The sequence below is a fragment of the Elaeis guineensis genome, chromosome 11 (genome assembly GCF_000442705.2).
Source record: "Elaeis guineensis isolate ETL-2024a chromosome 11, EG11, whole genome shotgun sequence".
In the NCBI taxonomy this organism is placed as follows: Eukaryota; Viridiplantae; Streptophyta; class Magnoliopsida; order Arecales; family Arecaceae; genus Elaeis; species Elaeis guineensis.
The window spans coordinates 92,874,854-92,890,840 of NC_026003.2; the positions used below are offsets into that span (position 1 = coordinate 92,874,854).

Here is a 15,987-nt window from a genome sequence, read left to right on the forward strand (position 1 = left end):
TTGCTTTTATCAACATATACTCCATCGTGCCCTCACCTTGATCTTGACAAAAAGGCTTGCTTTTGTTCTTTTTGCTTTTGTTCTAATTCAATTCTTCACAATGATTTTTATCCTAGATAATTGTTTGCATTGATCATAAATTTATATACATATTGTTGATGTTCAGAACTACTTTTAATTTACGTTATTGTAAGATAATCATTTATTATATCATCATAAGTCATCACAGGAACTGACGTCACAAAGAGCAAAGTGGCCCCGACAAGACCGGAACTGGACTTCAAAAAATTAAGACAGGAGAAGGGTCCGCGGCTAACCCCGGTTAAAAATATAAGCACCAAACCACGCATGACTTGGGAATCAAAACGTCAAAAGCAAAGGGTCCACGGTTAACCAAGGCCCAACCAGCCCGCATTACTTCGGACATCAAAACTTCGGATCCGTCCGTCTGGACTTTTATATTTTATAGTTAAAATCCGCCATAGTGAGCAGCGGAGCAGAGAATACATTTGCAAACCCTCGTCCCGCTTTCGATTCCGTCGTGAGAGAGTGAGAGAGAGAGAGAGAGAGGGGAGCGATGTCTAGGGTTTTTGAAGGCTGCCGGGTTCTGATGAAAACAGCGAGGACCGGGGTGAAGGCAGCGGCCACCCCCACGGCAGCAGGAGCGGCGGGGGCGGCGAAGCCCAAGAGCAACCCGGTCCTGAGGCCGCTGCCCGTCTCCCCGGCCATGAGGAAGTTCGTCGGTGCCCCGGAGATCTCGCGCGCTGAGGTCGTCAAGAAGATCTGGGAGCACATCAAGCTGAACCAGCTCCAGGTATTCTTACGGCCTCCCTCTTTCTCCTTTTTTTGCCCTGCTTTATTAAGAATTTTATTTCTCGTCTTTCTTGTTGTTTTATTTGTTATTTCTTGGTTCTGGCTCCGACTTCCCTCAGCTTTTATGCTTTTGTGCTATTTGGAAGATCTGGTCAGGTCGTATGTTGCCAGGTTTTTGCCTGCATCGTGAGCTGCTTGGCGGATGATGCCAAAAAGTGATAATGGAATTGTGAACATGATTATTTTGTTAGCTGAACCCTTTTTTTTGGAAAAAAAAAAAGGTTCCTTTCTCTTCAGCATAGCTTTCGAAAGGTTTGATTGCCGATGAGTTTATTGATTTGGTTCATCTCGTTTCCAGGCCGCCACTGGCTGCTAGTTTCTATGTTAGCTAACATGGAGGAAGAAAAAGAAAGAAGAGAAGCAATGAATACGCAATAATCCGAGTTTCAGTATGTTGATGACCCTTAAATTTCATCTTGTGAACTTCAGATGTTAATGGAGGTGAAATTGCTTGAAAAGAACGTAACAACATTTAGTATTAATAAAGTTGTGTATTTTGGGCGAGGTTGTTGGTCTAGGTTGTCGTGAGTTTTTCCACAAGATGTGAGAGCCTCTTTTAGAGATTAGGAAGGCTTCGGTAGTTCGAATCTTATGGTGGAGTTTTTCTTTTTCTTTTCTCTCTTGTGTGATTTCCGAGTTTAATATCAAGTCTTTGTCACGGGACACAATTAATGGTTAGGTGCTATATTTTGCATCTGTCTTTGTTTGAAATGGATATGGATTGTGAATCGGATATTAATGAAATGGATATGCATATGAATGTAAATGAAATGGATGTTGATATGAATGTAAATCAGATACTATAAACCTTGTGAAAATGATGCTATTTCACTTTATGTTTTATTAACTCAACTCAAGTATTCAAGAATCCTGATTTTCTTTAATTAAAATGGACAAATGGTTATACAAAGAACAAAAAGAAATAATAGCATCCACCTAATCCCATGTTTGGATATCCTAATAACTTTGTTAAATTACCTCAATGACAATATGGACAAGAGTTGAAAGTTTTCTGTTTGGTAGCACATTTAAGTTTCATTTTGATAAAGATTCTAATTAGTGTTGTTTTAGTACAGGCGATGAATTTATCATTTGGAATTTCCACATTCTGGTTTTCTGAGTCTCATCTATGTGACACTAGGAATATTTAATTGTATCACTGCCTGAAGACTGACTGTTTATGGGCAGGTTCTCAAAAGATGAGAACAAGGAAAAATACATAAAAATGAATCTATCACTTTTGCAACTTAGTGGGAAGTTTTAGGAAAACAGGCTTCCTCTTTGGGAAAAACTATTTTGAAGAGAGTTTGTGTGCCTGTGCTTTGAGATTTGGATTGCAAATTTGTGGTTATATGTGTAACTTAATTGATACTAGGGTTCTCTTTAGGCCCATATTTGTGGTTGTAGCTTTTTGTTCATTTGATTTCCATTCGTGAATTATCTTAGAATGTAACTATACTTCATTATTCTGTTTTTGTTTTTCAGTTGTATTATCCTTCTCTTTTGTCAATGTAATTCCTTTAGACATTGGTAGAATACATGTTTTTGTACGAGTTACTTTTTGCATGTCCATAATTCTGCTTGTGTGTGGCATGCTGTTTGGTTGAGGATTTTGTGCTGCATACATGGTGGATGGTATATCTAGAATTTTTTGCTATTTTCTTCTTGCTTCTGAAGAAAATGGTTTCCTTAGGGATGATTCTCATGAGTGTTGTTTAGTTCCAATGACTTGTACTTGTGTATTACTTCTATTCATCATGAGTGTTGTTTAGTTCAAATGACTTGTATTTGCATATTACTTCTATTCACCATTCATACACTTATACTTGGCATTTTGTCCTGTTTTGATCCCCATAATTGTTAGAATTGTCAAATTTGCTATTGATGAATATTTTTTTGGCAGTCTTTTAGCAATAGTATTTAGTTATGCTATGGTTTGGCTTGTCATTTTATTTATAGAGGTTCATCAATTTATGCTAATGCATGTTTCTTCCTCCTGTTGTTTTATGGAATAAAAAGAATATGAGGTTAATGTTATTTTGCGGAGCTGAATATGGTGAAAATGGAATTTCATAGAATGTTAAGAATATAATCAATTAACTGATTGGGAGAATATAATGAGATGATCTGGTCATATGCTGTAAAGTTAAGAGGAAACAATTGAATGAGGGATTCTATTTTTTTTGTGAGTAGGTAAGGTGGACCTGAGCAAATATTGTATGTGAAATAAGGGGCATATATTGATAAAGCTTTTGCTAATTGAGGACTTATAATAGTGCTAGATTTGTTTGTTGTGATCTTGGTTTAATCTGAGGATATGACATGTTATGATGTTTATCGGGTGTGACAAAAATTGTCATATAAATTATTATATAATGTACCATTCTTTCACCTTTTTTTCCTTTTTAGTTTGAACTGGAATTTTTAAAGATTCCATTGCTAAAACTTCAGAATGCATGTTGATGAAGATTTTGTGATTGGAAAAAATTTATATAGCTCTCTAGATTTTGGAGGTATTGTAAGAGAGACACCATATTTTCCTTCATTCCAAAATGACCCATCATTACCCATGGTGATTATTTTCAATCGCTGATAGTTTGCATATTGCTGGATTAAGTAATGGGATGCTCCTAGCAACACCTAAATGATATATTTGCCCCTTCAAGCAGAAAACCTATCCGGAGAAGGATTTGTTTCTTATTTTTTAATAGAGGAGAGGCATTAGATCCCAATTGGCAAATAATTTACGAAAGTTATAACTGTTAGTGTAAGATGAGTATGGAGAATAAGGATCCCTGGAGGAGAGCAGAAGAGGGGTCCTCGGACTTTCGAAGAGAGTGGTTGACAAACACAACAGCTTTTTTAAGCCCCGCATATGTTGATTACTTAGGATGTTGATTGCCAGCCATACCATGCTTTTGTGTCTTTTTGCCCTTATTTTTTTGTCTGCACCATGGATCTCTTTTGGTTGCACAGGGGTCTGTTTTGAGGCTTTTGTGGTTTTTCTTGGGTAGTGTTAGTAAGAATATTTATCTTTGAGTTGGATGGGGCACATGTTCTTTATTGATGTCAACTGATGCTGACTTATCACTTCCATTATGGAAGCCCTTGATAGCTTCATTAGCTGCTCCTTTGAAATGAAAGCTGATGAGTTTCCCATCTTTCTTTAAAGATTAGGAATGCAAGAAGTTGTCATAAGTACATAAGCTCTATCTACAAACTTCATTCAGTACATCCTTATTCTAGCTGAGAAGGCTTTAAAGAGTAGTGTTTCTTTTAATGTCGTCCCTCTGGTTTTGAACTAGTTCACCTCAACTCATAAACTGTATATATTTGAGAAAAGTGATCATACAATTTCATCTTTCTCATCACAAATAATACTAATTTAACATATTCCTTGAGCAATCATTTGCCTTCTCGGTATATTACCATTTTTTTGAGAAAATGGTTCCTTATAGTTTGGCCTGTTGGATGGGGCTAGTCGTTACCTTGATTGAAGAACTTTTTTCCTCTCTCTCTCTCTCTCTCCCTGAGATAAATAGAATCATCAAAGGAATGATAAAGGTATCAGCAAATTAAGGAGAGCTTGGGTATAAGTTGGTGGGGACAAGATGGGAGAAGCCACAGATGGTGGGAAGAATGCACTAAGAGCCAATTAGAAAAAGGTTTTCTACTTTTTGGGGGCAAATATGTCATTTAGGTGTGGCAAGATGCTTTAATTAACCCAAAGTGTTGGAGTACAAACAGCAAGGTGTAGAGAAATAATCAACCTCAATAATAGTGGGTAAAGGATAAGGGTTTTCTTCACTTTGTGATTTTATGTGAATTGGGTGATGCTGTTGTCAAAGAGCTTCAAGTGTTGATCGAGTGCTTGCGTCAAGTCAATTGAGTCATAGACAATTAAGTTATTTGAGTCTTATTAGTTTTATTTTTATTGAGTCATTAGTCAGATCCATGTAATGTCTAGTACATTTTGTTGTTCTGCATAGGTGTTAAGCAGCTTTGCTATGAAATGATGTCCATTTTAATTTATGTTTACTTGGTCAACAAGTTAGTTGGGCATGAAGCAGGGGTTGAGTTATAATTGAATCTTGAAGCAGGGGTCAAGTTATAATTAAGTCTAGGGGAGGTTTGTTTTTGTCTCAAGCCGCTTTTAGGTCATTATAACAAGTGACTCCCTCCTCCCTTTGGATTTTTCATAAAATGTAATGATAATGAATCAAGGAAGCACAGATATGGATGTGACATGACACGGATAAACCGATACAACAAATCTTTTAAAAAAAATAATTTATGACCATAGATATATATATATATATATATATATATATATATATATATATATATATATATGTATATGTATGTACGTATGTACGTACATACAAAACATCCAACAAGCATGCTTGGTTTATCATAGAACGCCATACAGTAACATTCAATATCAGATGCTCTAAGATGGTTCACAAAATAAAATGTCAGTAAATATGTAACAACATAATAAAAATAAATCTTGTAAACATATGAAAGTGAGTAATCATAAATGGAACAAACATTCTATATCCTGGAGATATGAATGCAACAAGACAGCAACACAATTAAAATGACTGCAGCAAGCTAATGAGAATTTATGCAGCAAAATATATGAATAGAAAAGAATAGTGGTAGCAAAGATTCAATGAGTCAGAAACAAAACTAACAAGAATAAAAAAAGCTGGAACCAAATAAGAACAAATGCAACAAACTAGCAACACAATGAAAATCTATTATCCAAAAAAATGCAGCAACATAAACAAAATGCCATATCATCAAGTCCTATGCAAAAAATATTATGCCATCTCAAAAAAATAAGGTTTAGGAGCCAATCCACCACCTTTGCTATGTAACCTACCCATCCTGTGATACACATGGATGAGAATAACAAAAAATTAAATCAAAAGCAAAGGGTTTCTGGTCATGGTAGAGATGCATGAAGGGAAAAAATGGAATAAAGAAAAAAGATTTGGAAGAAGAAGAGAAAAAAGAAAAGAAAAAGAAAAATTGACCTTAATTAGGAATGTGAGAGAAAAAGAGGGGTAGTTAGTAAACTAGTTTAAATTATTGGGTCCATTGTTCAAAACTTGCTTGATCCATGCCTGATAATTTACCAATATATTGATAAGTATCCAAGTGTCCCAGGAGTTTCCAGGAAGTATTTGGACGTATCCTAAAGTATTCATGGTTATCCAAATGTATCCTAGGAGTATCCTGATCCTATTTTAATCATAAAAAAAAAAACCAGGATACTTTTTCCTGTATCGGAGCCATATCTGGACTGTATTCATATCCCATACATATTAGATATGGTCATGGGTAGTATTTTTTGAATTATCCATGCTTCCTAGTAATAAATGAAAGTGCCTTCTTTTACATACGAGATTCCCTTGATGGTCTGAGGTTCAATGTGAGGCCATTTAGAGTGAGTGTGGTTTACCATATCTTTTCCATAGTTGTCAAATAGCCTAGGCAACCCTAGTTGATGGATCCTCCTGTAGCCTAGGCGTAGACCAAGCAAGTGTGTAATCGTCCCCGTAAAATAATTTATATGGATCTTGCAAAATAATGTTTTCACGTATCTCAATTTGTAAAACTTGTGATGTTCTTAATAAACTATCCCAAAATATGACTCTAAGATACGTGATGATAATTAATGCTTTAGTTATATTTAAATCTAACAAAATGTTCTAGTTTAGCACAATTTTATTAACTATACTAAATTCAGAGAACATGGTAGCATAGTTGCCTTAGCTCAAATCATAGAGCACCATAGAAATATTAAAATAAATCTAAATTTCCTCTTTCTAGGGTACAACAGAATAACAAAATATGAGAATAAAAAATAAGAGGATTTGAATTAGAAAAATAGAGCATAATTATTAACTTTTCATCTATCACTACTTTATGGAACTGAGTAAAACAAATTAGAGTTTACTCTTTGAAATACCCCTCCTTTTCCTTTGTATGCAACAAATGTAATCAATCATGCCTTCTTTTACTAGTTACTACTGCTGAGAAAATATAAAACACAGCCAAAAAATCACAATATAGAGCAAATAATTATAACAAATAATTCTAACAGAGGATTAAAATAAAATCTTGAAGTATAGTGAAAGTACAAAAGAAAGCTTACCTGAATCCCTACCATTGGAAGAGAACAACCCAAATAGTTTAAACATATAAAGTAATCGGTAAAATGAATGCACTGCAATAGTATCTGATGCTCTGCATCTTTTAGAGCCATAGTAAAAAATAGTGAAAAAAGTTTTTATAAAAAAAAAACACCAAACTCCCTTTTCTTTGGAGGCTTGGACCAACCCATTTTTTTGTAGGCTTAACAGCATCGACCACCACCCAAAAGAAAATAGAAAAAGAAAGAGATAGGAGAAAGAGGGAGAGATGGAGGGGAGAGAGTGAGAAACATGCTCCACCATCAACCCTTGCCAGCCCCTTTTTAAGCCTCGTTGGCCACTGTTGACCATCATTCAGGGAGATTAGAGAGTGGAGAGGCATGAGAGAGAAGCCATCTTCTTGCCCTAAATTAAATGAGAATGGACAAGTACACATGGGTTGCCCCATTTATTCTTAGCTTAGGTTTGTTTTTCCTTCCAATTTGGTTGAACCCAGAAGCTAAGCACCTGGGCCGAGCTAGAACTTGTGTGAGAACTGGTGTGGGATGGGCTGAGTGAGCACCCACCTAAATTAGGTGATACAAGCAATGCTTGATAGCCCAAGCGGGTGTGAACAGGCCGTCCTGGTGGGCCTTGCCCAGGCAATGCCTGGGTGCTTGGGCAAGTGCCCGTAACAACAATGTTCTTTTTTTTCTTCATTCTCTCAAATGTTAGGGTCAATGTTGGTGCGAAACCACCTGCATTATGGACCATATTTATCTTTCTTTTGCTTGCCCATCCACTCTCTTTCATAATTTTCCTTGCTTTTTAACTTATGTCTCTATTCTAGCCTAGAATCATTGGTTAAGCCCTAGTTTCCCCTGGTGTTTTTTCCTTCAGAAAATTTCTTACATGGTTCACCTTTATTAAAAAGTAAGGGTTTGAGCTGAAATTCCTGCCATCTATAGGTTCAGTCTTAACACCTGAAGATCCTCCAGCCCAATATTCTTCCTTAGACTGCCTATATAGGTGTGATGCTCCAATTATCAAATGTGTTTAGAGGATTTCTGTGTTTGAGTCTTGAGTTGTCCATCCCGAAGTCTCTGTACTTGGGTATTTTACCTCAAATGGGTTTTCCGTCCCTTTCTCTCCCAGAAAAGATTTTGTGATTTGATATAATCCATAGCTTATTTTATTTGTTACCTGGTTTTCACATTGGATTAGTGTATTTGTTAGAGCGTGAATGGGTTTCAATTTTGTTGAAATTTCTTGGAGAGAGAGTCGTTGGCCTTGATGGAAGTCACATGGAGGGCATGTTTGGCATTCTTCTTTTCTGGATTCGCTCTCAAGAAGCACTTCATGAATCCCATAAGGACCTCTTCACACATTTAATGAGAGACCATGGTTAAGTTATTCAAGTTGGGAGTGAGTGTGGGAGCGAATCAGGTTGGGAGAAGAATTCAGAAAAACAGAGCCTGGAATTCCTCTATTAATGTTTTAGGGAACCTGTCTTTGCTGCGTAGGCAGGATCATGCTTAGGCCCACCTTAATGTTGTAGCATATTGGAATATAGAGGGTGAGATAGCTTTATGAACTAGTATTGATTATTGAATGTTGCCAAGTTGGTGCTTCCTTTTGACTTGCTAGACTTTATTAGATATATGATGTTCGTTTTTTGGATTATAATTATTTTTTAGATGCCTCATATATATTTTTTTCAAAATGTATGATGGCTGCTTTGGTCCTTGGGCACCGTTAGGGGCACTAGACAGACCCTAGTTGCTTGTTCACTGCTTACAATCTTTAAGCACAGGGAGTGGGTGAGATTTCAGAGAGATTCCGATATAGGTACAGCACCCTGTGTAGTACCTTAGATGGAAAACTTTGGCCAGTAGGAAATAGATTCAAGGTACGAGTGTTCATCCGTGCAAAGCTAGCAGTAATGACTGAGAACGAGGGTATTTGGTTATCCAGGTGGGAGCCTAGGAGGCTTTGGCTTTTCTCCCTCTTGTGCTGTCAATTGGTTATTTCTGGTCTGAAGTATTTATTTAGCTTGCGCTTAATGTGATTTGAATTAAATACTTTTTTTATTAGTCTTGTGTTGATCAGATGTATCTTTCAATTGCAGAACCCAACAAATAAGAGGGAGATTCACTGTGATGAGAAACTGAAGACTATATTTAATGGGAGAGACAAAGTTGGGATGTTGGAGATTGCAAGATTGATCACCCCTCATTTTCAGAAATCTAGCTAAACTGATTAAATTATCAAAGACCGATGTTTAGGTGTTCTTTTGTGATCTATGTTCAGGTCGTTCTAACAGTCAATGTGATCTTTTAGAATTGGTTTTTGCTTGCATGTTATGACCAGGATTAACTAACTGCCATTTATGTACAAAATTTGGCAGCCTTTTGTCTTTGTTTTAGTTTGATTACTATGCTGATTCCAGCTTTGGTATATAGGGTTCTAATTCCACAGCAAATTCCTTTGGATGGTGCATCATGTAGCACCACCTAGGTTAGATGGTCATTGTTGCTCCCGACATTTGAAGGGATGGTGGGTTGTTAAACAGGGTGTCGGCATCGAACAACCAAAGCAATTATTGGGAGCGTACAGTTGAATCACGAAAGCAGTCTGATGGCTTGATTGCCAGAATAGCCTTAAAAAACTTGTTCGAAACAGTGAGCAATGATATGGCATGCCTTCCATGCCAAAGAATCTTGATGCAGAGGGAACAAATGAGAAAGTTGAAGCTGTGAAGCTAAAAGTGTGCACGCATAGGGGACAGGCAGCAAGGTGCAGCATCCTGTGATCAAAGAAATTGATGAGGTCATCACCGTAAATCTTTCAATTGTATAAAATATCTTGCGACTCTGGAGAAGCGATCAGGTATTATTAGCTCAGTAAAGCCAACCAAATTGTCATAGGGAAAAATGTCAGCTTTGTTCTTTTACTCTGGCAGTGGTAATTAAGCCAACGTATAGCCAATTTTTTTAGGTCACTCCAGCCTTGATCAGCATACATATGAATATACATTATAACGCAGTATACGTATTGCATAAGTTATCCAGAGACCTTGTGTGGATGCTGAAGATTCGCATCCAGTTTTGCTAAACCAAGTGCAATCTGTTAAGGATTATGACCAGCTTGCATTTAGTGAATACTCCAGGGATTTTACTGGTGATATCTTCTAAGCGGAGTTGAGAAATAAAAATATAGCAAAACGACAGCAACATTTGATCTCCAATATAACTAAAGTGATTCCAGGGTGTATTAAAAAGGCACCCGAAGAGTTAGAACTCAAAACCCGCAATCATGGAGGTATAATAAATCAGCAAGCTAACATGAATAAAACTGATTTTTGACCTGGTGTGTAGTCCACAAAGACCATTTCGTTACATTGAACACCTTTGGTGCATTTCATTTTCTTGTCCAGCTACAAAAAAGCCCATTCATTATTTATTGTAGATTGGTAGATCAGTTAATGAATTCGTAAGAGAAACAGGTTCCGAACCCTTTAAAACTTGATTTGATCAAGGAGATTATTGACTATATTTCCTACTGCCAAACTGAATGATGCACTTCAAGACAGCTGATCTGCTTGAATAAGACAATTCAACACTTACAACCTAAGCCATGGTAACAGCAGAAACTATTCTATCCAATGATTGTACAATCATCAGCAAATATATACAATCATCTAAAACAACAGATCACCAGATCAGAAAATTGCTGATTTCACCTTTCCATTTTTTGTACTTAAGTAGGTAATTATGGATTCAGAAGGTGATGGACCCATTTCTCCAACACAGATGGGGAGCCATACCAAGGCCTCGTTGTATCATCTGAACCTACTGGAGAGTGATAAACACCATCAAAGCTCATGTTTAGTGCGCCCTCCAGATGGGCTGACATTTCAGGAACCACACCATCACCCCACACATCTGCCTGCCCACAGACCTGCAAATATAATTTAAGCTGTTACTGCATGCTGAAAGAGAAAAAATTGGAGGAAAAACAAAGAAAGAAATCCTAAGGTGGTTTGCAAGTGGCAGATGCATGTCTTATGATAGTGCAGATTAGGATTCATATCATTGAGTAGTATTTTCCAATAAGCTGCCAATCAAATATCAACCTTCCACCTGTTTCATCCAGCCTTAGAACCAGCATCAGCGTATACCGAACATAAATAGTTTGAGATAAAGCTTGATGGATATGGTTTTTTATGGTCATTTGAAGCATCAACAGTATGGATGTTCATCGCACAAGAAAATTGAGGCATTACAAATTTGTCCAAAAGATGCCATATACCTGTTTATAGGCCTGACCAATGAAGCGGGCACGCAAAGTTGGGGCAACTGAGATGGATTTATTGTTGCTAGCATTTGAAACTGATTCAGCCATGCTCTGATTTTTATCAATGGTAGATATGTCAGAAGTAGCATTTGAGTTGCCAGCCAAACGAGCTCCTTGGACATACCTGCATAAAATAGCTTAAAGTTTTGTGACATCCAAGATCCTTGTGTAGAAATTACTATTATCTATTATTTTCTCATTACATTAATTTCTTTGTGGTCTAGTCAATCTGATATAGTTTATTTATAGGTATTTCTTAATCAAACAAATATTATTGTCTATAAACAAAGTTGCTTGTGTCTCCCACATATTTACATTCAAATGTGCAATAAGCAAAAGCATATATAATTTTGGGACAGAGATTAGCAAATGGACACTCTATCCCAATCTACAATACAGTAAACTTGCATCAGATTAATATCATCATAGAAAAGACAACTATATTAGAAGATTTGGTTTGCTTGGTGTTGCCTCTTTGTATTATCTGAAGTGAAGTATCTAAAAGAACAGAGAAGAATACACAAAGTAGTATAGTTGCAGGGAGATCCTCAATATAACTTGTAATCAATGCATATGACAATTCCTATGGATTAGCTTATCTTGGATGCTGTATAGTGTTTAGAATCTTTCCTTGTACTATTTGTGAGGTACACATTCTGGTAATATATGGAAATTGCCACAAAGCATACTACAACAGCTACTGCTATGAAGAAGATGGTGGAAATACCTTCCAGCAATACATACATATTTTAGTTGTGGTGTATAAACAGCTGGTGCACAATTTTTTTCAACATAATCCAGTAGGCCTCGGGTTTGATCGATCACTCCTGGCAAGCCCTTCGGGGGTGGCCTGAAATAACCAGAGGAATTATCACTCATTATCAGTCATATATGTGAAGGATAGGATGACAAAGGAGAAGGCTAATGCTTGATCAGAATTTTGCATAATCAGATTAGACTATCATTGTGTAATATGGTTTTACTTCAATAAAGTCTGCAAATACCATAGCTTAAACCCGGAAAGGAAAAAAGGCGAGAATCCTCAAATTTAAACTTGGAGTAATGGTTGTTGTTCAAAGCAGTGAATAGTTTTTATACATCCTCTGCATATTAGCCACTCATATCTATTGTCAAACTACAAATTAATTTGATGGAAAACAACAGATATCATGATTGTTAATATAAATCCAGCAACAACCAAAGCTGTCACACCACATGAGAAGCTGCCCCATGTTTTTGCACATTAAAGTGGACATGCAGGACAAGAACTATAGCTAGTGAATTTCTGGTAAATGTAGTGATACTTGATATAACTCATACTTCAAGATTCAATGAACAAAATATATATATCACATCAGTAATCCCAAATGCATAAGCATATGCATACATGATACATTAGGAAGATCATACATGTGAGGGGATCCAAGAGTAAGCAGCAGAGAGACATGAGACAGCCCGAATTCTTCCATGTAGACGCGTGCCAGCCATCCCCCTGCCGAATGGCCTATCAATGATAAGCTCCCACCTACACAAGATGCCAGCAAGAAGCAAGCAATGCAAACCCCTTGTGATACCGAAATGCCGTAACCAAATCCCAGCATACAAAGAAAGGAAACAAAAGAAACACCCAAACCCAAGAATCCAACTAACCCAAAAGAGAAATTATGCAAGAGAGAGTCAGCATTATGTAAAATAAAATGCTGCAGATACTTCGCAGCTTGTTAAAGTAAGTAAGCAGTTTATTACAAAATACAAACTAATGATGGGAGAACAATGAATACCTTCACCTTGTGGAGAGAGCTGCTTTGCCTCAGAGACGGCCTCGTGGACTCTTTCCAGATACCTGGCCATGGGAATGGATGAGAGAAAGAAACCACTCATAAAAAATAGAAAGAGAGATATTGATGGTAGTACCAGTCGAGGACGGGGCGGGGGTGGAGGGTGCCCTTCCAGTAGTTGGGGTCGAGGAGACCGGCGGCGTTGCGGAGCCAGTCGAAGCGGGAGACCCTGGCCACCACCGAGGGGATACCATACCTCTTTCTCAGCGTCATGACCAGGCCTTGGTAGTCCCCTGTGTTGTTCCCGAGCCCCTGCCACATATCATCACCCTTCGGGAACTCAGCTCAGCAGACATCAGAGAAAACTAAGCTAACAAACAAGCAAACGAGTAAGGAGAGAGAGTGGATGAGGAGGAGCTGCTCAACTGGTAGAATGACGGCGGGGCGAGTGATGGTGGTGCCGGTGGTGATGGAGGTGGTGGTGGGGGTGGTGAGAGCGGAGCCAGGAGGAGCGGGGAGGAGAGACATGAGGATTTGTTGTGCGAAGTGGAAGATGCAGAGGAAGAACGAGGGGGAGACGGTATGTGTATTTGTGTGGTTATAGAAGGATGGACCGACGCAGCAGAACCCACACCCACCAAAGCGGTTCGGAGTGACATGAGAACATGGGCTTTGCACGCGCTGTTGGTTCTGGACATTTGGGACCAGTCCCTTCTCTTATGTTCACTTCCTCTCAAATGATCAATTTAATTACCTCCAAGAAAATGATTCTGCTGTAAATTTTCAGTTTAGGACTTTATCCTAACAGTAACTTTTTTTTTTCCTTTTGGGGTGAAGCAAAGGAATCATACAATTCTAATGTGAATGCATTAAAAAAAAATTCTAATGTGAATGCATTAAAAAAAAAATCAGAAAGCAAAGTGTCAAAGAGAGAGGAATAAAGCAAAATCGTTCCTGTTATGGTGTAAAATGGGGGGCTTCATTAGTCTCATATTGGTTGTGAGTCAAGTGGGATTCTGATTTATATAGGAGGGGACTAGCCTTCTTACATAAAGCGCCTTTTAAAGGATAAAACCATGAGACTCATGAGTCAGAGCGAACAATATCTCACGTGCCGAGCCATGAGCCACACCCATCAAATGCTCCTCCATAAAAGAGACAATTCAATCCACAGTACCATTTGTCTCTTAGTAGACATAGATTGCTCGAAAGATGTAGCAACTCCCCATCATCCTCCAAATGTCTAGCAATAAGGGGTGATAACCCCCATAGGCTATTGCCTTGCAATCTATCAAATCACCACAATAGAATTACCCTCGAGAATGATAGACTTAGCTCCAAGAATAAACCTCTTATAGCGTATCCCCTCCAAGTCATTTGTAGCTCTACCCCCGATATAGAGACATCAAAAATCTGCTTACTTCTAGCAACAATGAATCTAGAGTTAGGGCCTCTAATCATAAAGCAAGCATGCCTCTCTGACCATTGTCCTATACACTATCATTGCAATTCAATTTGAAAAAGCAAGAGGGTGAGGGTTGCAAGTGATGAAGATTAATTAGGTTGAAGCTATTGCTAAAGACGGGTCCTAAGTATCCTTGGATATCAAAGGATTTTTGAAGGTAGACAAGTGACTCATCTCAACTACCTGAGAAAGGGCACGCTTTAGGATGAATGTCGACAACCGGCAAGTACTCTAAAAAATATAGGCATTTCTAGCCAATCAAATGTGATATGCCATATAAGCGGCCTGAATGCTCTGAGAATGAGATAAAACTCTACTCATGCACTCATTCTAAGACTTCCTCTTCTTAGTAGTAATTTTTTTTGTGGTGACTATCTAGAGTTGTCATTAATACTATGCTTTTTGTGATGACAATTCAAAGTTGTCATTAATATTAAATTTTTTTTGGCAACAATTCTTCTTACCACAAAATGTCTTGTATTATTGATGATAATATGTGTTGTTTCAAAAAAACTACCACTAATATCTTGTTCTTTTTAGCATATAAAAGAATTTTGATGCCAAAATCACTTTTAGTGGTGAATATGAGATATCATGAATAACAATAATATTTTTTTTAATATTATAGTTATTAGTGGTGATAAAATTCTACTTTCACAAGTATCATGAGTATTTGTAGCTATATATATATATGCATCATTGCTAATTCTAAGAATATTGGTGGTGGATTTATTTGTCGCCACTAATATAATGCTCAAAAGTAGTTTGTTCTCTATCTTAAAATGTAGAATGAATTAATATGAAAGTATTAGTATTAATTATTGTTTCTTTAGATAGTATGTAATTTTCTTTGATTATAAAAATCTATAAAAAAGAAAATTTTATTTTCACATCTATAATAATTATTTTGAACTGACATAAAAATATTTATAAATTATAGATATATTTAAAAATTTTAAATAATTTTTTTTTTAAGAATAGATTATATGTTCTCTTATATTGATTGGTACAAACTTTTCCACTTGGCATGGTTAGTATGATTACTAATGATGCTGCAGAGAGGGCAACCAATAAGTAATATGATCAATTAGTCTATGTGAAGCATCATAAGAGCTAGTAGATTCGCGGGCAAAGTCTTTAATAAGCAAGTAATTCATTTATTCTATGATTTTTGATTTGATTTGCTAATGACATTTTTGATCTATAGCTATTTGAATAGGGAGTTTTTGATATGTGTAAGCTAATCTAGAAAGATGAACTGACTTGTTACAAATACGTGACAGTACCACTTATGCATGTACCTTAATGATGGATGAATTTTTTTAGGCTCATCACACCAATTTATTTCCATGGCAATATAGTTTTAATAGCA

General features: G+C 37.0%; 2 protein-coding genes across 2 annotated transcripts; one reads left to right on the plus strand and one right to left on the minus strand.

Moving 5' to 3' along the window:
* The first annotated feature begins 491 nt into the window (after positions 1-491).
* Positions 492-9,473, plus strand: LOC140852619 (protein TRI1-like). The gene is made up of 2 exons (XM_073246111.1): positions 492-814; positions 9,145-9,473. The coding sequence occupies exons 1-2, from the start codon at positions 578-580 to the stop codon at positions 9,268-9,270; spliced, it is 363 nt and encodes a 120-aa protein (XP_073102212.1). The 5' UTR covers positions 492-577; the 3' UTR covers positions 9,271-9,473.
* Positions 9,474-10,411: 938 nt separating this feature from the next.
* LOC105061129 (uncharacterized) lies at positions 10,412-13,810 on the minus strand. Its single transcript, XM_073245236.1, has 7 exons — positions 13,577-13,810; positions 13,287-13,462; positions 13,160-13,215; positions 12,783-12,897; positions 12,100-12,222; positions 11,328-11,496; positions 10,412-10,976 (listed from the first exon to the last, which is right to left on the minus strand). The coding sequence occupies exons 1-7, from the start codon at positions 13,676-13,678 to the stop codon at positions 10,788-10,790; spliced, it is 930 nt and encodes a 309-aa protein (XP_073101337.1). The 5' UTR covers positions 13,679-13,810; the 3' UTR covers positions 10,412-10,787.
* Positions 13,811-15,987: the final 2,177 nt, after the last annotated feature.